The 21,660-nt window shown below is 41.1% G+C and overlaps 1 protein-coding gene across 1 annotated transcript in view; it reads right to left on the bottom strand.

Annotated features, from left to right (window-relative positions):
• Positions 1-21,660, bottom strand: part of tmeff2a (transmembrane protein with EGF-like and two follistatin-like domains 2a) — a 140,686-nt gene that overhangs the window by 26,287 nt on the left and 92,739 nt on the right. The window contains exon 5 of the mRNA XM_030758562.1: positions 4,774-4,870. Within this exon, the coding sequence (XP_030614422.1) occupies positions 4,774-4,870 (97 nt within the window). The remainder of the gene's footprint in view (positions 1-4,773; positions 4,871-21,660) is intronic.

The raw sequence follows: 21,660 nt of genomic DNA on the forward strand, positions 1-21,660 counted from the left end.
ACAGTTAGAAAAGCAACTGAGCCAATAACAGCTTTTTAGGAAAAATTATAAATGTGGAAGTTGTGTTCCTGTACCAAAGCCAAAAAAAAAAAAAAAAAAAACAGTGACAGGAAAATTGGTACAAAACAAGCACTGATGGGCTGTTTGGGTTGTTGCCAAGTTGAGACCTTGTGCATCAGGGCTGATTGGAACAATTGCTTGTTCTAAGCACATAGTGTCATTGTGCAGCAGGACCAATATTCACAATAACACATAAAAAAAAATGTTTCCTTTTCTCATCAGATTTGCCATTGTGTGAACCAACGACAGTACACAGCGCGCTTGATTGCATAACAACAAATGGCACAGTTGGTCTCTGGCCCCTAAATAATCACCAGTGTGCCACATGCCAAGCTATGGTTGATTGGGGTCTTGTAGCCATGTCTACGAACTAACTTACAGTAAGAATATACAACTCTGTGATCACCTAATCTGACCTGGTGACAACAACAGGAGCAAAAGTACAACATTATGTAATATCGATCGATTTTACCACTCTAGTTAGCTAAAATTTACAATAAAACTTCAGACTTAAAATAAAACCTGAACATAGCCTCCATAATATCCTTTGTTTGTGGACAAGTGACCATTTGCAAGTACTGGAAACCATCTTTTGTTTTTAAGACAGATATTACCATATTTGGTGGACAAAGTAGAGTGCTGTTACCGGCTAACGTTAGCTGGCTTGATTAAGAGAATGCCTAGTTATCCCTTTATCGGGCGAGTGACTATATTTGGTAATTTCCACACACTTTATATATGATCCCAGTACCGCGCCTCTGTCAGGGTAAGAAGCATGTGGTTTTCATTCATTTGATCATAAGTCCTGAACACATAAACTAGAGTTAATAGAGTTAATTTGGTATGACCATTTTTGGACATATGCCCGATGCATCAAATGATAAACAAATGATACTTAGTGTATTTCCTTTACAAATAAGGCAATACAGCTTTGAACATTATTTTTAATGTTGGCAAAGTTTTTTATAACACTGAAAAATAATATAAAAAAATAATAATTTCTCAGAGAAAATTTGAACACATTTCTAGACATTTTAAAGCTATAAATAGTGAAGATGAAATGATTTTTTTGTCAGTTTATGACCTTATACCAGTTGTTTTATTGCTTGTGTGTTAACTTTTAGCAAATGTTTAGATTGTTTATGGCAAGAGGAGGGAGACTGTTGTCATGCTAGCCCACCTTGCCATCGGTGATGATGATGAGAAGGAAGATGATCACGTGGCAGACCCTGACATTGTCCCACCCACCTAAAACCAGGACATTCCAGGCCAAGTGACATGGGACTCTCTGCCAAGAGGAAATGGATGCAGTTTGCAGTTAGTTTGCAACACTGACATCAGCCTCATAAATGTCTGGGTTATGTAGAGGCAGGACTGGAAGGGCCCTTGGTGTGAATGTCCAGTTTCTGAAAGATTTCAGAATCAAGGTGTTCAGGTGTTCAGGGGTGCCAGCAACCAGAGGTCAGCTACATTAGCTCCAGAAGCAGCTCATCTTCATCTGTTGACAGCCTGACCACCAGTGCTGATGCCCTTTAGCCTTTCTGGTGACACCACAGTCACACCCCAAACTGGGCTGTGTGGTTTGAGGCTGTCCCTCTTCCATGCCCCTAAATACTCCAACCACCAGACCTGCAAGTACTGCAGCAGTAAATGCAACATTCTTAGGTCAGATTTTGTTGGCAGGGTCTGCAAGGACCACCTCTGCATGAACAGTGAGCGTAACTACTTCGTTAGGTACCATCAACAAATGGCCTTCTGTTGTATAAAGTTATAATGTGCATGTTGTAATGAATCTGGTGTAATGTTATAAAATACATGCTCCTTTCACCATATACTGCACAGACAAAGGTTGTGTCTGAAATCACCATTTGGGTGAGTGAGTACAGTGCACTCAACTCAGTGCTTTGTGAGAAGTACTGATGGTCACTACCCAAGCACAGACCGTAATGTATCGCCTCGAGGAAAAGGAGGGAGCCATCAAAACATAAACTGGTACAAAGTACTAGCATTCATTAAGACAGGAAAATATGTGCAGTCAGATATGCACATAACACAAAACTGCCTTTAGCTGACGTTCATCTGTTATGTTCAGTTTGTATGATAGCAATTAAAAGCACAGAGAAAATGATCCGAGCAGTGTCCAAAAGTTTCTGTTTCGTTAAATAAAAAGGGAGCAGTAAATGATCAGTGCTTCCTAACACTGAAAGGGGTTTCCACAGTGGATGGATTTGATTTGGCAGAGATACCCTTCCTGATGCTACCCTCCCATTTATCCAGGCCTGGGAATGGCACCAGGGGTACAGTAGCTTGTGACCCCATGAGACTGAGGCTGGGTTTGTGTCTCCTCCCAGTCTTGAATCGGGGGAATCTGCAGTAAAAATGCTAAAAAAAAAGCACCAGCAAATGCATGTCACATGTTCATTAGCAGTGGTTAAATGTAGCAGACAGTTAGCTGCATTCAAACATAACTTTAAACCTTAATACAGTGAGTGTGATTCCCCACAGTTGTCATGAAGCCAGAAATTAAAAGTGTTTATGAAGTATTTTAACATGGGAGTCTGTGAGGAGGTACGAGCTTCTGTAGCCAGCTTTAAGTGGTTATTCAAGGAGCTGCGGTTTTAGAAACTTTGGCGTCACGTTTCAGCCCTGGAGTATAGCACTGGATTAAAACTGGTAACAGGAGGAAATAGTTAATGTAGGTGTGTCCACATATAACAAAGCCTTCAGATCAGCACCACTTAACCTCACTAATTAGCAAGCGCTAATTAACAAGAAATAAACATCAAACTCAATAATCAAGTGACAACAAGATGCCACTTCATTCTGATTATCAGCCCACTTCAAGTCCCGTATATCTGTAAGCACTGCGGCACTTTAAGTAGCAGCAAACAATTTACAGAGGAACATCATTCCTTAATTATTTATATATGCATTACCTGTGTGAAAATAAGAAAAACACATTACACATCACACTACTTTAGCCTCACCTGGTCTTTGATTACTTTCATCTCTCTCCACTCATTGTTTCATCAGCTGACGGTTTGTTTGATTAAACTCAGCTGCCTCCTGATTGGAATAACCTGTCATTTTAATCAAAATGATCTTATAGTATGCCAGTTGTTGGGTGCTGTTTGATGAAAATTACCTGCTGTTGGGTTGCAATTACCTTTCTGATTATTCGCCAGAAACAGTCTTATCAAAACACCTCTGGGGCTTTTGAAAGATTAAAGGGTACTTGTACTTTCTGTTTTTACAAGAAAGGACACTGAAATATTCATATGTCTGTTTATGTCAACTGCTTTTTTTTTAACGAGATGCATTATTGACTTTGGCTGCCTCTCTTTTCTATTGTCTCCCCCCTCCCCCCTGCATTATGTAAAGTATAATTGTCTTTATTTCAGCTTGTGCTAAATATGCTCAAGGCTCTTATTTCTTTAATGTTTTTGGTCATCTGTGCACAAAACATTGACAGTGCACTCTGCTGTTGTGACCTTATGGATTCTCCCTTTGGATATTAAGAAATTGCCAATAAATCAATTTATGTGCTTTAGCGGAAATTAAGGTGCATTTGTGGAAGTGGGAGGCATCGAGAAGAGTGGACTCCAGCTGTTCAGTATTTGCAACAAGACTCAGAATGCATCATGAAGCTGTTCCTTGGCATTACGGTTATTGCACACCCGGGTACATTATCTTTCCATTACATCAAGCAGTTTGATAGAGTCATACTCTCAGGGCACTTCTAATTTCTAGCGGTACATCTGGGATTTCTTATAAGCACTACCTTCCTTTTTGCTGATACCAGCTGACGGTGTTCCACACCAAATCTGTAATGTCGGTTCATTTAAGCCTCATTCATGCTGCACAAAGCACTGATGCTTTTGCTAGAACAGGCGAGCCTCCTTCTAATTGGGTTCTGAACACGCATGTTTTTATGTACCCCTGAGGATGTTTTTAGTGCTGTCTCCTTGCTAATGCGTGTGGGCGAGCCAAAAAAACACATTACTTGTATCCATCTCATCTGCAGTAAATGGTTAAATCTATGACAAACGTTATTTCATCACTGAACTAGTTTTTCTTGTGTAAGTCAAAGTCATTTTTGGCCTGACATTGCCAAGTCCTGTAAGGATAGTAATTGGATTTCCAGAATAAGCGAAAATCTCCTTTCTCTCCCTGCCCTGCTCTAGTAATTGAGGTTAAATGAAATGGTCAGCCATGCACTAAACCTCAGTGGGTGTTCAGCGCTGAGTGTCTGCAGGATAAAGAAGGGCTCTTATTTGAATTCTTTGTGTTCAAACTTGCTAAAATGTTTCAAATAACAAACATAAGAGGTATATTTTGATGAAAATTCAAAAGAGATGAAAATAACGTGATTTATGTGACAAAGCTTTGATAAACTAGAATGTCTGACACAGTAGCTTATCTGACTCACCACCCATTGCCATGGTAATTGTAATGTGTGAAGTTTTTTATTGTCAAAGGTTGCCCATATTGAACAAACTGTGACCATGACCTTGAGACCAATTTGGGTGAGGCACCATTAGGTGATCACTGTATGGAAGTTTGATTAAATTCTGACCAATACTGCAGGAGATATATATGGATTCTTGTAAATAGTGGACTGACAGAGAGATGTCTCATCATGGCATGAGCTCTTTGGTCCTAAAAATGGCAGACACAAGGATTCATTTGATGTGTTTGGGTGTGAAAACTAACCAAACATCCTCTGCGTCCACATCGCACTCTGCCCCAAACTGGCAAATGTCACAGGTGGACGTCTCCTTCAGCCCAGTCTCAGCTGAGCCCTCTCCTCCTAAAAGTGACAGAAAGAAACAGAGGAAAACGTGATGACTGATTCAGCTGCTGCCATTTCTTCTCTCGCTTGTTGTCTAAAAGCCAGCAGGTTCTTTCAGAGTGAGTACAAACCTCTCACAATGTGACCATGAGAAAGCAGACAAGTGCATTTACATTCTGCTATATCCCGTCATAATCCCATCGAAGCTATCTCCTTCATCCATTCACTCTTACCCCCTTCCTCCACCCTTTTCGAGTCCCTCGCCTGACTCTCATCTATCTCTCGCAAATCCCTGCTGATCTCTTCGGAGGCCCTCTTTTATTTCATCTTGCTGATTTTCTCGCACTGAGAGTGCAACGACTCTTTGGCGGCGGTGTAGGTACTGGCGTCAGGCTTATAGTGGCTTAGGGACCCCACCGGTGCATATCACGCCTCATGAGCGGCCGAAAGGGAAAAGAAAGGGAAAAAAAAAAAAGTAATCTGGCCAATCTCAAATTACATTCTCCTACCACAGAGGACTCCTCCAGTCTCCGCACGCTCTTTCGCACTTCTTCTCCTTTCCCCTCGGCCCTCTTCTCCATTAGACAAGCTCTATTTTTAAACTTGCTAGGGCCCATGAGAACAACTTTGGAAAAGAAGACGAAGAGGTGGAACTTGGCATCATTTCCCCATGTCATATCTTTAATCTCCCCAACACACACACACACACATGCACAGACGCCCACGCTGCTGCCACCATGCATTGCTCCCTTGTGTCCCGTCTTTCATTTTCCCTTCAGAAACTTTTGTTATTTCTTGTGATCCCTCGCGACACGCTGGATTGAATTGGAAAGAACTCTGGTAGAAAGGTTTAACCTGATTTTCCACTCTCAGGCTTAAGTTGGGTTTGACTCTTATTTTAAGGTCAAAGTCAGTTAAGTTTGCTTTGTTTGACTGTTATACATATGAAGTGCCTTATCCATAACTCTCAGCTTGAGTTTTCTTGCTGTTGGTCAGATTATCCCAACAGCTTTGTCCGTCCCTTTTGCTTATGTCCAATCCCACGATGCAGCCTACAAGAGTGAAAAGTTATTTTGCTGAGGATGTTAAGCTCCTTTCAAATGTCCTGCCTTTGCTTTTGGTGTTTTTTTTTTTTTTTCCCCTCTTTTGAAGCCGCGTCTGATGCAGGTGTTAGAAAGCAGCCATAGTGGTGAGGCAGAATGTCCTCTGAATGCTGAACATTTGCAGTCATGGGAAAAGACATTCTGAATTCACAGCTTTACCTTCAGGTCGCAGGGCTGGCAAGACTACAAAATGTGAAGCAGTGTAGCCAACATGTTTCACCTGCATGCATGGCATGTTCCTCTGAAGTTCCTCTGAACGCTAACTTTGAAATGCCTTTCTCTAAAATATGATCATCACACACAAAATAAAACAGCACATTGGAATTTAGCCTAATCAACAAATAGTATACTTACTTTACATTAGTTTTAAATACATAAGCTTTGGATACAAGTTTTTTTCAGTTAAAAATGACTTTCAGTTAAATCACAATTTGAAATGATGCCACTGATCTTATGTTTCTCAGCTAATTGAACATAAAGAGGGCATCCATACATCCATCTGTTTTCTTAACTGCTTATCCAATTCAGGATCTCAGCTGTCATAGGGCAAGAGGTCTGTCACAGGAGATATTATTTCCAGCTAGTCATAGATTATACTACAGTAGTTCTACATGATTTATAGTTGAAAATAATAATCCTTATTTATCATATTCTGGGCCTTTGTGCAGCCCCCTCGGTTCACCTTCTATCTGAAACAAGATGTTTCAGCTCTCTAATCTCTGCAGCCTTTCCTCTCATTGGCTGCGCATTGCGAGCAGAAAGTTTGAACAGAAGGTGTGTGAGCCTTCTGTGCTCTCAGCCACAGCGGCGTACCTGTGATAACACCATTAGAAATTTCCACTCTTGCTCCTATAGAATCAGGAGTAGCAGCTTCAGCGTATATGCAAGTAATCTCTGTGTGCCAAAAGCTCTGGCTTCATACTGCTATAAAAGCTCAGATTCATACTTTTTTTTTTTTTTAATATTCTTGCATCTGTACGATAGCTTGATGTATGTGAGAGTAGATATCCTTAATATGGTCATATCATACACACAGCTCTGGCTGTGAGTGCAGAAGCCTCAAACTTTTTGTTGAAGAGGCACAGCCAATCAGAAGAAAGTTGGCTCACAGAGCGCTCTAACAGCTTGTTTCTGACTGAATAAACTGAGGGGCTGCACTACGGCCCAGTATAGGATAAATAGGGATTACTCTGAACTATAAATGCATGTACCAAAGCCAGTCTACTAGAAACCATGAATAATAATTAAAAAAATGCAAATAAAGCTCCCCTTTAAAGTTATAATGTTTAACTGTACAGTACAAATTTCTTGTAAATATATTTATGTGTATTTATCCAGTTCTCATATATAGTGTACATGGAATGGACAAAATATCACACCTGCCTACAAATTGGATTCAATTAAAAGTGCTTTGAGAGCTCAGGAAGAATAAAATATGCTATAAAAATTCCAATCAATTTACCACTTAAAATGTATACCCTATGAGGTACACATTTATCTTCTTTTTTAGCTACTAAATATTGTATTGATTAAACTTTTTATCTTAAAACAAATTTCCTCCGCCTTCTGGTACAAGTCAAGCTTCAAAGACCCAGGATTTTCATTTAGCATGATGTAACTCAATAGAATATTTTCTATAGAGCCTCCTTGCTCCAGTAATTGCCACATTTTTCACATTTTTCTGTGTGTAAGGCAGACCTCATGATGTAAATCTGTGGAATGCATCACTTGGGTTATTATTTCAGACTTTTTCTCCTAATGCAGAGAAATGTATACAATACACGTGCTAATCACAGGCTGAGCACTTTAGTGCAAGTACACACATGTAAAAAAAAAAAAAATCTGCTGAATTCCCCTTTAAAGCCCATTAACAGATGCAAGGATGAAAGAATCCATGTCTGTTAATTCATATACTTCCAAGGACTGCTGTCAGTGTTGTTCTCAAGTGTTCAACAGCGCATAGCAGTTCAATTATATGGACTTGGGTTTTGTCTCACATCAGAGTTTAGTGTATTGTCAGTACTGGGACTCCAGCTGATTGAATTAGCCAGTTGTGACTCTTTGACCACTGACGTGAATGTAATTTCCTTTATTTCCACCTGTCATGTATGTTTTGGTGTGTGAAACACACACACACACACACACACACACACACACACACACACACACACACACACACACACACACACACACACACACACACACACACACAGGCAATCTTCAGTTCTTGTAGTCAACAGAACTAGCCAGCCTCTCCAGCCTCTCTGTACTCTGTCAAATGATCAGCTTCACATAAAGGCTTGTGGGCAGGCAAGCATGTAAGCTCTCCCACGACTCTACTCTCCCACAATTGCACACGCGAGAAGGAGAGGGAGACAGAGAGAGAGAGCCCATGCACGTATCTGTATTGCCTGCTCGTATTTCTTGCATGTGCATGCATTGCACAGATGCCAGTATTATCTCCTTGCCTGCTTCTTTCTGTCCTTTTTCTCCCCTAACATTGCAGCCAAAAACTTCACGCACTTTTCCCCAGATCCCCATTCTGAGTACTGCAGACACAATTACCAAAAGCATCTTGGGACAGGCAGTGTTTTCCACTCTCCAAATCCCTGATAGAGTCTCCTGTAGCACTCACACAACATCTCCCTTGTTTCTGTGTCTGCTAATCCCAGGAATCAGGAGACACGGCTGCGTAATGACTGAAATGATTAGCCCCTCTGCTGCCCCCACAATCACCCCCCACCGGCTCCTACATCACCTAATATTGATCCACGCCTGGACCTCTGTGAGTACAATCCTATAGCCTCACCTTCATCTCTAACAAATCCTGCCTTCCCTTTGTTCCTTTTGTTTTAATCAGTTCAGGCTAAATAAACACATGGAGTATAGATTCTGTGTAAAACTACAGGAAAAAAGGAGAGACGAAGACAGAAAGAAAAGGCAAGGGATATTTAGGATTAAGTTACCAGGCAGAGAAGAAGAGATTAGACCGAAAATTTGAGTTAAAGGGGAGATAAGCAGGATAAGAGATAAAATGACAGAGGAGTCAAAAATGGTGGATCAGTCACAAAGGTGCTGTGAACCTTCATCCGGGGGGGTTAGAGAGTATTCTTAATCCCCTTACTGGTGTGTATGGAGATTAGCCATGCATGCATCCACACAATTTCACATAAAAACACGACAGAACTCATCCCTCCACTGGTGGTGCTAGCTATGCATTCTCCGGGCTGCCGTAGAAAATGGGAAAGGTTTGCTGCAAGGGAGGACACCAGCAACAAGCTTGGAGCTCATTTAACTGCAGCAGCCGGCTGAGTCACTGTGCTGAAAGCAGGCACTGGGCAATTTGTTCAGCTCCTGTAACTTGTGAAATAAAAGCAGGAAAATCCACCGTGCAATGCAAACTGAAACATACAGTATTTGTGATTCTAGGTGAATTGCATTTGAGGTCTAACAGTTAACCGCGATCATTTTTCATGCATGTGACTGTATGAGAATATTATGACAAAAGGAACATTGCACTCCAATCTAATGGTGCCATTTTGGTGCAAATTTGAGCACTGTTTATTCACCCCCGACAGCACATAGGTCAGCTGCGCAGACGTCGATATTAACTACCAACATATACGCCGACTGTGCTTTTCTGTCACTGCACACACATTTTCAAATCTCTAATAATAATTTTCCCCCAGACCGTGCTCATTTTGTTTTTATCTACAAACGCTCATGAACTGGAGTCATAAAGCACCGGGACAACATGTTCTTTACTCATTCCAGTTAAAATATTTTCAATTCAATTCATACCATCCACTGTGAATTTGCATGCGCTTATTTTTGCTGCGTGTCTTTCTGTTGGCTTCATTTGCAGTGAATGATGGCACATCTAGAATTCACTTTGCATTCAGTCGAAACACACCTTGTGAGACAATCTTGTTCAAAGTCCCTATCAGAGAACTAGCATGTGAACTAAATTTAAATGCATTCAATAGAAATGTTGCGATGGAGCTACCTAACAGGTATTCTTTTGTTGTAATGCACACAAAGGCACTGAATAGTAAAGCAAAATATAAGCAGAAGATGGACATTTGTAAAGAGACCATAATGGGTCCTCTGAATAAGCTACAGGCTTTCGTGGCTGAGATAGGACATCCTGATGCTGGGATAATTCGTCTGCCTTTGCTTTATGCCTACTAAAAAAACCCTCACATGACATTGGGGCTAGTATTTGCCAGAAGACTTAGCAGAGACTCAGTGAAAGAGGGTTATGTGGTCTTAAAAATACTCAGCAGTCCAGATTAGGGTGGTAACGGTGGTTCTGAGTGTGATGACTTGAAAACAACCATCTCTGTCTCAGTCTGATTCAGATTTCACGCTCCCCTGATAGAGCTCAAGTCCTTTGGCAAACGAAAATAGAGGACAAATTGCATCGCCCAGATGTGCCAAGCAGATACGGACCTATTGATATTGGCCTAGGGCTGTAACGGCTGCCAAAAGCACCTCTACTAACTATTGACTTGAGTGGGGAGAGTGTTACTTCTGTATTCTTTGTTCTTCTTATTTTCTTTCTTCCTCACTTCCATGCTCTCTCCCTCTATATAACCGAGCTCTTTCCCTACACGAGCATATTCTCTACTGCAGTGTGGTGCAGTTGCATCTTCCTTCATGCAGCTACATTAGTGAAATAAGAAGGAGATTAAGAGAGAACAGAGACGGGGTTGTTCGTTTGAGTGAGCGTACAGAGGGAACAAGAGACCAGCACAGACTTTCGCGTCAGCACAGACACCAACACAAACACAAACACACAAACAAGCACGCACAAAGACACACAAGCTACGCGCCTATCATAGGGATGATGAATGAAGCCCACACACCCCTGGAAAACAGAGCAGGACCACTACGACCTTGGTTGCAAACACACTGGGGAGAGATGGAGCATAGTGGAGAGGGATGAGAGAGAGATGCAGGCTGATGTATCCTACATGTGGCTGCTGAAACACACAGTGCAGACCCCACATTTTGCTATTATTACAGAACGATTCTTCAAAAGGTTTAGACTGAGTTCAGCTCCAACATGTTTACAGCACTTTTTTTCTAACTCCCTATTTTATTCGGTTAAGTTGGGAGGATGTCTTGGCCTTTTACTGTAATATCAAAAGATGATATTGCATAATTTATCATGCAGATTTTCAGGACAGGATTCAGAGCAGAATAATTGGGCTTTCATGTGGTGTCAGAATAATCTGAAAATGAGTTTTCTACTGTGAAAATTGTGATGATGCCTAATCAAGTCAGAAATAATCCCTGGGAAGTCTAAGAAAATTTTGGCACACAGTGAAATATATCAAAGGTTATAATGTTAAGAAACTTTTGATTAGTGGTTCGAATTAATGGTAATATCATGAGCTATTTATCAGCAGTAACCCTTATAACAAGCAAAGCAATTATATACTGGAAACAGCCATCAACATGTTGTACAATCTAAGTATTAAATACCACCCATGTTGTCTGTAGTGTCCATGTTGTTTTGACATTTGGACTTAGAAACACTTGAATATGCTAAAACCTTATGAACAAGTTCTCAAATTGGAAACATTCGAGAAGCATCTGGAACTAAAATAACTCATATAGAGACGTCCTGTACAGTGGGTCAGGCAGTTAGACAAAAACATTGATTATCTGTGACTTTAGTGGTCTGCCTCCTTGAGAAATTCAAATCAGTCAACAATAAGTCGCAAACTGCAGTTGCTCAATAGCAACACAATGCGGTCCTGCAATCCTTCAGTTTTGGTGCCCTGAGCTAGAGTCTAGGGGGAAGCAGATTGATCCAAAAAAATCGTGATGTGACTGATACTTTAGTTGCTTCTGTTTCTTTAAAAAGCAGACACATCTGGGCAAACACCACTCCTCTCACATCATGCATGCACGCTTCACTCCTCGCCCTCGCCTGCTCTGCTGTGTTTTGTTGTCGTGCTGTCACATGACTCGGCGGTGCTGAACAGATAGACTGCAGAAAGCATGATGGCAGAATGAAAGACGGGCATCCTGTGGAGATATTTTATGGCTACAAATGAAAACATAGTGAACTGCAGTGGGTGTAGGAAGGCCATCTGCTACGGTTGCAACACCACCAATTTATACAAATCAATGAAAAACAACAAAAAAAGGGAGGGGATCCCTCAGATTGACCCAAACCTCCAGCACAGAGACAGAGGTTACCGGCAGAGTCCTTTCAGAGAGGCAAAAAATATCCAGGAAGCTCACATAGTGGTCAAAGTAATGTTTCAGTCGTGACTCATATTAGATATTCAGCATTGGTTAATGTGTAATTGATCATCATAGTTGACTGATTACCTACAGATTATATCTGGATATTGAAATAAATGAGATATGCATGAGGTTAGGTTAATTGGTGATTATCAATTGATTGCAGGTGTGAATGTGCGTGTGAATTATTGTCTGTCTCCATGTAATAACCCTGCGACAGACTGGTGACCTGTCCAGTCTGTCTGTGGCTTACTCTGCCTCTTGCCCTATGACTGGCATCACCCCCCACACCCCGTGACCCTGAACTGGAGAAGCAGAGCAAAATAAATGGATGAAAGAAAATGAATTATTTAACATAATAGCCGTTTTGTGGGAAGTCCCTTTTATTTGTATAGCACATTTAAAAGGACAGACGCTGAGCCAAAGTACATTACAGGCACATGCATTTACATTCTAGGTCTCCAAAAAACTGAGTTTCAAAACAGGAAAAACTGTGAATAGTGTATTTTGTAGTCATTTAGTGCTCTTTAAAATGTATTCAGACTTAGTTTACTGATGACACACTGGTCTCTTGTACATAAGCTGCCTTTATAAGTTAAAAGTATTCGTATCGGCAACACCACCCCTGTATTTACTTGGTATTGGATCAATACCAAATTTTGCATCACTACTAGAATAGAGTTGAACACTAATGGATATTATGATTAACTGTAGAGCCTTTGGGACCTGGCATTTGTTAACCAGCGCCAAAAGCAGAACAAAGCATCAGTGTGGGAGCCTCCATTCCTCTCTATCAAATTTATCAGCTAACAAGTTATCCTGGCGCCTATGCTAAGCAAGCTAGCCGTGTGTTACTAATTCTTACCAAAACCAGCACACATTTGAGATTTGTCATCCTGATAATTTCATAGTAAAAGCTATGCACCTCTTCAAAGTGAACATCATAAACTTAATCAAGTTGCAGAGCTGTTGTATTAGACATTGTTAATGTTTTTAGCACCCAATGAATAACTCCTTGTACATATGCGTAGTTGTGTGCCAAAGAACATGCGTACATGCTACAAAATAAACCATGCCAGCAAAGGAAAATTATGCCTATTGGCAGGTGTGACAAATCTAACGGAAGGCTGTTTTCTTCCCGTAAAATGACATGTGATCCATGAAAAGTGATACAGGAAGCAATGAACATGAGCTAAGTAGCTGATAATGGCCTGGGATGATGATACAGAATCTGTCCTACAGTATCACTGTATCAACATCACAGTGCAACCTTACACACAGTTTGAACCCGGCCTCATCTAAGATGTAATCTCTCTGTTGTGTGGGGAGCTCCATTAAAATTAGACCGTGCTGACAATTAAACCATGAAACCCATCAATCAAAATGACATTATCAACAGGGACACTGCCCCAAGTGGCCGATCTGACAGGGCGAGCTGGGCCAGAGTACAGAAGACAGCCAAATAATCCATAAACATAATGGACATCAATATTGAAAAGATGACAGATGAGACTGCCGACAGAGGCCAGGATTCAATTTCTATTCTTTTTTTTGCTGTGGGAGACCATATCACTTTTCACAAAGTCATTTGTCAGCCATAAGGCCAGTGAGGAGAAGCCAAGCTTCTCCAACATGTGAGCCAAGGGCGGTTGTTCCAGTGACGCAAATGACAAAATGAATCAGGCATGGGACAATAATGACTGATATAAATAATGATACCATCAAAGTGTTTGGTGGGCACACTGGCGCAGAAACACAAAAACACACATCATGTGAACTACAGTGACACAACATAAAACCCATCAAGGGATATTTTCAAAGCCTGTGAATGAGCGTATTTATTTGCATTCGAATGATTAAAAGGCAGAAGTCTTTTAAGTCTTTTTGAACTCTTGGAGTCCAATAACTTTACTGAAGGTGTGATCCAAAAAAAAAAAAAGAAAAAAAAAAGCTTTCTATTTATTTAAATGAGAAAGTAGAAAAGAAAATATTTACTTCCAGTCCCAAATGGATCCAGCTGGAGTTCAAGGATCTTTGTTCTCCAGCCTGTTTGAGAAATGGGCTTCTCCTTCAGAAAAGGTCGATAGTTAACATGATTGTTTATCACTGGAAGTAGTCCACCAAAGAAGAAGCAATGCTGCTGGACTGCAGTGAGTTTGCTATGATAAATTTTGCTTGGTGGAGTCTGACCTGATCACACCATAAGTCAGATAATGTCCTCACCAGGATAGATGGATAGATTCTGGCACAATCTTTATTACAATCCAATTATGAATTATTTGTAGTTAAAGAGATGATTAACATGCACAAACCTGACCCAACCCTTTAACAAAAGATGAAAAATGATTTGAGTCATCGTACCCTCACGACCCTGTAAGAGGCGAAACACAAGATATGCTTTATTGTATAGCAGAAAAGTTGCTGGAGTTTTGAATTTTTCATGACTGACTGCAGGTGTCCTGCAAGCAGGAGGTTGTGCCAAGGAGTCCCTCTCGACCTTGATATGACAAACCACAATATTTCAGCTTATCTTTTGTAAGCATGCTCAGCTGAACTTCAGAAGGAAAGAAAAAGAAAAAATATCCAGACTGATCACACTTGGATGTTACCTGAAAGATTTTTAAACATAACAACTTTAACAAGACTAGTATCCTTTAAGTAAGCATAACCAGCTTCACATGGGTATCACGGTATTGGAAAGAAGGAACCCTGAGCCCACACTGCTGATGTTTGTATTATGACTGGATTTGCATTCAGTCTCAATTTCAGAATTGTTACACCCCTAATACTAACAAATGAGGTAGCAGTAATCCCTTGTACCAGCCACTCTGGGAATCATTAAAGGGAAAAATTATGTTCTTCTCCAAATCCATATGTTTTTATTCTTGGACTCTACTAGAATAGCTCTGCATGTTTCATAGTTCCAAATAATCCTCATTTATCTCATACAAGTTCTGACAAAGATTCTGATTCTTTGCAAGACTGCACAAGAAAAGCCTGCTTAAATCTTTCTGTGAATGTTTGTAAAGATCTACAAAGAATTATTCTTGCATACCCAGATCCGCAGCGCTGTGTCACAGTGACATTCCTAACCAAGTGAAAAGTTCAACAAAGAGCAAGTCCTCAAGTTTGCAATAATCTCTTGCTGCTGCATCCTGGGCCAAGGTTAGTGTAACTGGTTGTGAGAAAGACAAACAAACCAGAGCGTTTTGTTCCCCCTCTAACAGAATTACAATGTGTGCAGCCAGATCCTTCTCACAATGCTGTGGAGGTTATGTAAGACTTACCTCCATGAATTTTGTCCATGAATCTGCATGCATCAAATAAACTAGCTAAAACTGAACGTACAATACATATGCAATGACCTCTGTCTCTAAATCCTACAAAAAATAGGCACAGCTTCAGTCAGGTAAAACAAAGGGGATGTTAATGTAACATAATCCATAAACAAGGTTCCCAACTAGGTCAGAGCCGTTATGAATGGATTAAAAATGTGAATTATGGTCCTGAAGCTTCATTGCTCCATGCTTTAAGAGGATTAGATCCTGCATTTTGTTCTCCTCTCTCCCAAATGGCCCAGGACCTACAGTCCCTGCAGTCACCCAGAGCTCAGGAGAAGTGCATTCAGGTCACTAAAAAAGAACTTCAGGAAAAATACCTCCTTATATTTTTGATATATCTTGCGTGTCCTTAAATATATGCAAGTGATTTCACTTTATCCACTTCTTGGAAAAAAAAATCGAAACAAACCAAACACAATACTCTTTAAACAAGATGAATTATGACTTAAATGAAGAAATATTCATTCAAATAAAACAAATGATAATAACATGTTTCTATTTTTTATGAGAGAAACATACCATAAAATTAGGATTCATAAAGTAACATTCAGAACTTGGAAGAGCTTAGCATTATTTCACACTGCAGTGATTCCTCAACAACAGGCTGTGGCATCAGCTTTTGTGCCGTTTCCCTTCCACATTTGCAGCAGTTTACACAGACCTCTTTCTGAGCAGCCGCCTTCCTTTGTCGTGTCCCAGACAAGACTCTGCTTGTAATCTGGAAATATGCTAAACTATCCTAAAGCCAGTCACATTGGGCTTTAAATAAGGCAGGGAGAAGGCACTGTGCACTACTCCTTCCTTAAGAGGACACCCATCTATTTTAAGTTTGTTATCACTAATGCATTATGACAAAGCAACAACCCTGGTCCAAAGCACTTACTGTCTATTAAGCTGAAAAAAATGCATTAAAAAAAAAAAAAAACTCATCCACACAAAATCATTCACGCCTTTGTGTCTGCTTAATTTCAGTTCAGTTTAATTTGATTTAAATGTGGCAGCCCGCACCACCAGGGCAAAAAATGCAAGTAATCACCATTACTTAGCCAATGATTTTCTTTCTTGGTGCATACTTCCCTCCATCACGCCATTGTTTGTCCTCATATACACAGCCCACAAGGATTCTGAATTTCCTAGCCATATCTCACATCAGCATGCTCGTTGGAAATTCAATTAATTTCCCTCTCAGCTTGCACCAGCAGCTAGGCCTCTCTAACCTTGGCATATTTACACTCAAGCCCCTGCACAAGGTGAAGAATATAGAGGAATGAGCTGGCAGCGAGTAACACTCTCTGTCTGTGTCTCTGGCTTTTTCTATCCGACCCTCATGGAAAATTGTGATGCACTCTAGTTTGTTGAGTGGTCCTTCTGCAAAAATATCCTGTCCCATGTGACTTGTTTGGGCCACAAGTAGCCCACCTGGACCTATGCTACACTATGAAGTTTCTATGGATAGGTACCTAGGCACACTTCATCACACTGCGATGGTGTAAAGGTACCTGAATATATGAAGGAAACATTTTAAATGCTGGGTAATTAAATCTTTGCTCATTGCAACACAGACAGAAGTTATCCTGGCTTGACAGGGGGCTACAAAACTGAGAGAAGCAGTCGTAAATATGACAATCAAGCTCAGTGCGTACACATCCACAGCACTGAGAAGTGATCTAATTAGTTATATGAAGTGGAAACACCTGTGGGGTTGAGGCCTCTAAGTGCCTCGACATTACAAAACCCTGTAATGTTTTTTTTTTTTTTTCAACCTGACAAAAACTACAGCTGCTGCATATTTTTCATGTGCAGCTTAAATTAGGTGATCATTTGTCCAAGCACACTTCTTCACATTTTTTCATTTATTTTTTTGTGAAGCTTAATGAGAAATCTTTGTGTGTGTTTGCAGCGACAACGAGGAAACAAACCACCGCCATGGCTCTATTAAACTCACAAACAGGCAGGATACATCTTAAAATGTATCCAAAAACCAAGTATAAAAATCAAAATTTGTGGCTTAATGGGGAGTTATGTGCCTCAGCAGGTGAAGGGATGTTATACAGAGAAAGTAAATTAGTACATTTCTCAACATGTCACGCTGTTCCTTTAAATTCGTTCCCTGGGCAGCATTCAATGATAGCAAAAAAAATGTATCTTTTAACCATTAATGGCTCAGACACACTAGAGTAAAAATAGCACAGCAGCCTCCTTGTGACAAGGAAAACTCAGTGGCTGCCTGATGATTGCAGTGAATTGTTTGGTGTCAGACAGATTACAAGAAGATGTAGCAACCAACTGGTCATCCAGAGGTCACCTGGTGGGAGGCAACCTGTCTCTAAACAGTTGCAGTTTGACTTGGACTGACTGCAATCGATCTCAGACAGAAGGTTTGCCTTCAAATGGCCAACACATTGCACACAGGACTGTGACGTGCCTCTTTGCAATAAGGGACTCAGCTGGTTGAGAAATGGTTGTAATCTGGTTATGTTCCTGTATAAAACCAATGTTGCTGCACACCTATGCAATTTTGCAGTTAGACTGCCATCCTGCAGCAACTGTTATTATGCCACTATTTGTGGAGGAAATTTCTGAATTTCTTCTTCAGAGTTCTGGTTGGACTCTGAATGTGAGTAGTTAATGTGAACTTCTGTTTGATGTAAAGTTGTGCGTATGTAGACGGCAACAGATTTGCAACAGAGGGTGACAGATATGTGATTTTCAGCGATTTATCACATTTTATCACTGTATCACAAACAGATTGCATCTATCTGCCAACTTGACCTCATAGCAGACTGACTGTCTTATTGTTGTTTTGTCGCCATCTTGATGCACCAAAGTTGCTTTGATGATGGCAACTGACTGGTCACAGAACTGGTCCCTATCTTCGAAGTAACCATTTCTAAAGGCAATGAGATTGCAAGTTCAACGCACATGGTTGCAATCAATTTGACCATGCAATGGTCTCCAACAACTATTTACTGTAACATAAACCCTTCCTAATTAAATGAACACAACCCAGTATCATATTTACCCTTACAGAAGTGTACAACAAAGTGTGGTAAGCAAGTTCTATTGAGCCAGAGTCTCTTAAGGTCACAAAGGCAGCTCTCATTTAACATTCATTTAAAATTGCCTGTTCATGCCACATTTATCCTAATTATTTTCCCACAGATAGGCTCTAAAAGTGACTGTGGACAGCTGGTTGAGCCATACCTTAGTAAGAGAAAGCTGTGCAGTACAGTTATTGTGGTGCAAAACTATTTTCTTCACCTTGCCACAGGAATGAACATGCATTTGATCAGTGATGAAGAAAATGCAACTAGTAAATATCTTTTTTTATATGCTCACATGTTTTAAATACTTTTCTCTCTTTTTTAATGTTCTTCATAGGTCTTAATGACCTGTTTCTCCTGACTAAATGGACAGCACTCGGTCCAAGTTGTGCAGAAGAGGAGTCAAATGACATGACAGACACCCCCTTTCATGTGAGTGTGCATATACCCTGAAGCAGAAAGGCTGAGTTGACAAAGAAAGCTGATAACGACGACATATAATACCCATTATTTCTGACTGTGGTTTTAGGTCAAAGAAAACCAGACTTTGTTGAACTTTGTTGTGCACCCCTCAGACCAGTGAACACAAACTGTCCTGCTGTAGGAGCTGTGACTGCATGCTTCTGTCACTTCAGCTAATACTGCTACTGTCATTTTCTGAAGCCAGAACTGCTAAGACACAGGCTGAAAGCTAGACCAAAGGTATCATCCAGCTCCATCTGGAACTTGAGACAAATCCATTCATATTTTAATGCTTACCCATGTCCTGCAATTCAGCTGGCAACACACCAGGCTCCTTCCCTTGCAAGTGGTGAGCCCACATGGCAAACCAACAAGACAGCAGCTGACTAATGACTGTTTCTGTAAGCTAATGCTGCATTTGACCAGCAGTGTAATTATATACTGTGTCATTTGTTGTTGTTATTACTGAGGCCGCGGCAACACAAGCAGCTTTTGTTCGGTTGCTGAGTAGCTGATAATCACAACAGTACATGATATAAATATGCTCAAGCAAAATATCAATATTTGCTAGCTTTCTGTATGGCAGCTGTTAGACATATTTTACTAAGCTCAATGGAGTTTTCTGTTCTTTTAAAATTCCCCAAAAGGATTACCTGATTAATGTTAAAAAAGCAGCAAAATAGCACTTTAAATCAGTCTGTGGCTGAAGACAGAATGACAGGAAAAAGAGAGAGAGAGACAGGATACCACATACAGCATGAGAGACAACATGCGTTTTGTATGAATCTCTGCAGCTATGAGGACCAAAACGTCCTAACAGGGAGCAAAACGAGCAAGGATGAGATTTATGTTTGGACGTAGTTTTTAATCAACCCTCGCAGTTAAGTTTAATATGCGGTTAGCACAAGTCTGAAAACATTTGTGACTAGAGCATTGGGTTCACCTGTGACTGGTAAAGTAGTGCAAAGAAAACGCATCTTTTTATGTCTGCAGCAGAAGTTTCACATACTAGAGTCACTTCTTCAAGACCGCTGGTGGTGGTGCTTATTAAATAAAAGAATGTAAAGTGAATACGCACACATACTAAGGCCACAATGTGGCGAATAAACACATAAATGCTGGTTTTTGCCTCTGTAGGAGTATATTTTCTTTCATTTCAGGATACCACGATGTAACGTAGATGAACTGTTCATGCATACATGACATACTCATGGTCATGGAGGTAAAGGTTTAAGGCACAGAATGAATAGAACCATAGAAATGGATATGAAATGGCATGAATGCAGTATCTGTCAAGGATCAGCTGTGTGGCAGGCAGGAAGGGGACCCCAATGCAGACGAGGTAGGTGGATAAACAGTCTTTATTTGGGTGAATGAAGAATGAAACCACGAATAACGGGAACCACAGAAGGGACACAGCAGGGGAGCAGACAATGACAACAGGCAGCGAAAACACGGGACTTAAATACACAGGATAACGAGGGGAGTGGGAACAGCTGGGAGACACAGGAAACAGTAAACATACTTTTTTTTTTTTTTTTTTTTTAGCCTGTCATGTCTGGTAGATCTTGCAAGCAGAACTGTGATCTGAATGCGTTGTTGTGCCAAACATATTTGCTATTTCAAGATGAGCTCTATAGGTTCTCAATAGGCTCTTCTTGTTGTTGTTTTAACCCTTTATTTTATTTATCTGAGTTATTTTTCCACATACTATGTAACAGCCAGAGCTGACAGGCTGAAGAAGAGGAAAATAAAGAGAAGAAAAAGGGAGAGAGAAAGGGAGCAAAAAAAAAAAAAGGGGAAAGAGCACAAGTCTATTAATCAGATACTTCATCACTTTAACATATAAAAAAATACTATCAATACTTGCAAAAATAAATTTGTGTGTGAAAAACAAAACTAACAAAGCATGTTACGCACACCAACAATTTTGTTGAGTTGTGATTGAGTGGGCGTTTGTGTCTGTGTCATGTTTGTGTCTGTGTCATGGAACGTACTTACCAATGAGGGCAAAGCGCTGCAGCTCCACCCATCAGAAGCCAGAGGCAGGTACGGAAAGCCCCCAGAACCCCAGGCCACCAGCAGCCCACCAAGGGCCAGGAAGACCCCCGGCCACTCAGTCCAAAGACAACCGCACACCTACCCCAGCAGACGGGAGAGGGTGGTCTCAGACGGAGCCCCCCCAGTCGAGGAGCGAGGGCTCCAGGGAACCCAAGGCGATGAGAAGCCAGCCCCCCCCCAGCGGCCAGCCCCCTGCACTGGCCGGCGGCAGGGCTCCCGGGCCCACGGCACCCAAGGACCGCCCGACCCTCCACAGAGCCCCCCCCCACGCCGAAGAAGCCAACGCAGCCCCGCACCGCACCACCAAGGGGGGCAGGCCAGTACCCACGCCAGAACACCCAGCCCCACCCAGGAACCCCGAGGCACCCCCATCCCAGGGGGGTAGGGGGGGGGAGGCAACCAGCAAGGAGCGGCCAGGAGGCAAGGCACAAGGCCCAGACCCAGGTCCAGCCATACATACAAACACACCCAGACACCCGTGTACACATTTATACACAGATACTCATACATGCCCATACATACTTACCCACACACAG

This window comes from Archocentrus centrarchus, chromosome 21, assembly GCF_007364275.1.
Source record: "Archocentrus centrarchus isolate MPI-CPG fArcCen1 chromosome 21, fArcCen1, whole genome shotgun sequence".
NCBI lineage: Eukaryota > Metazoa > Chordata > Actinopteri > Cichliformes > Cichlidae > Archocentrus > Archocentrus centrarchus.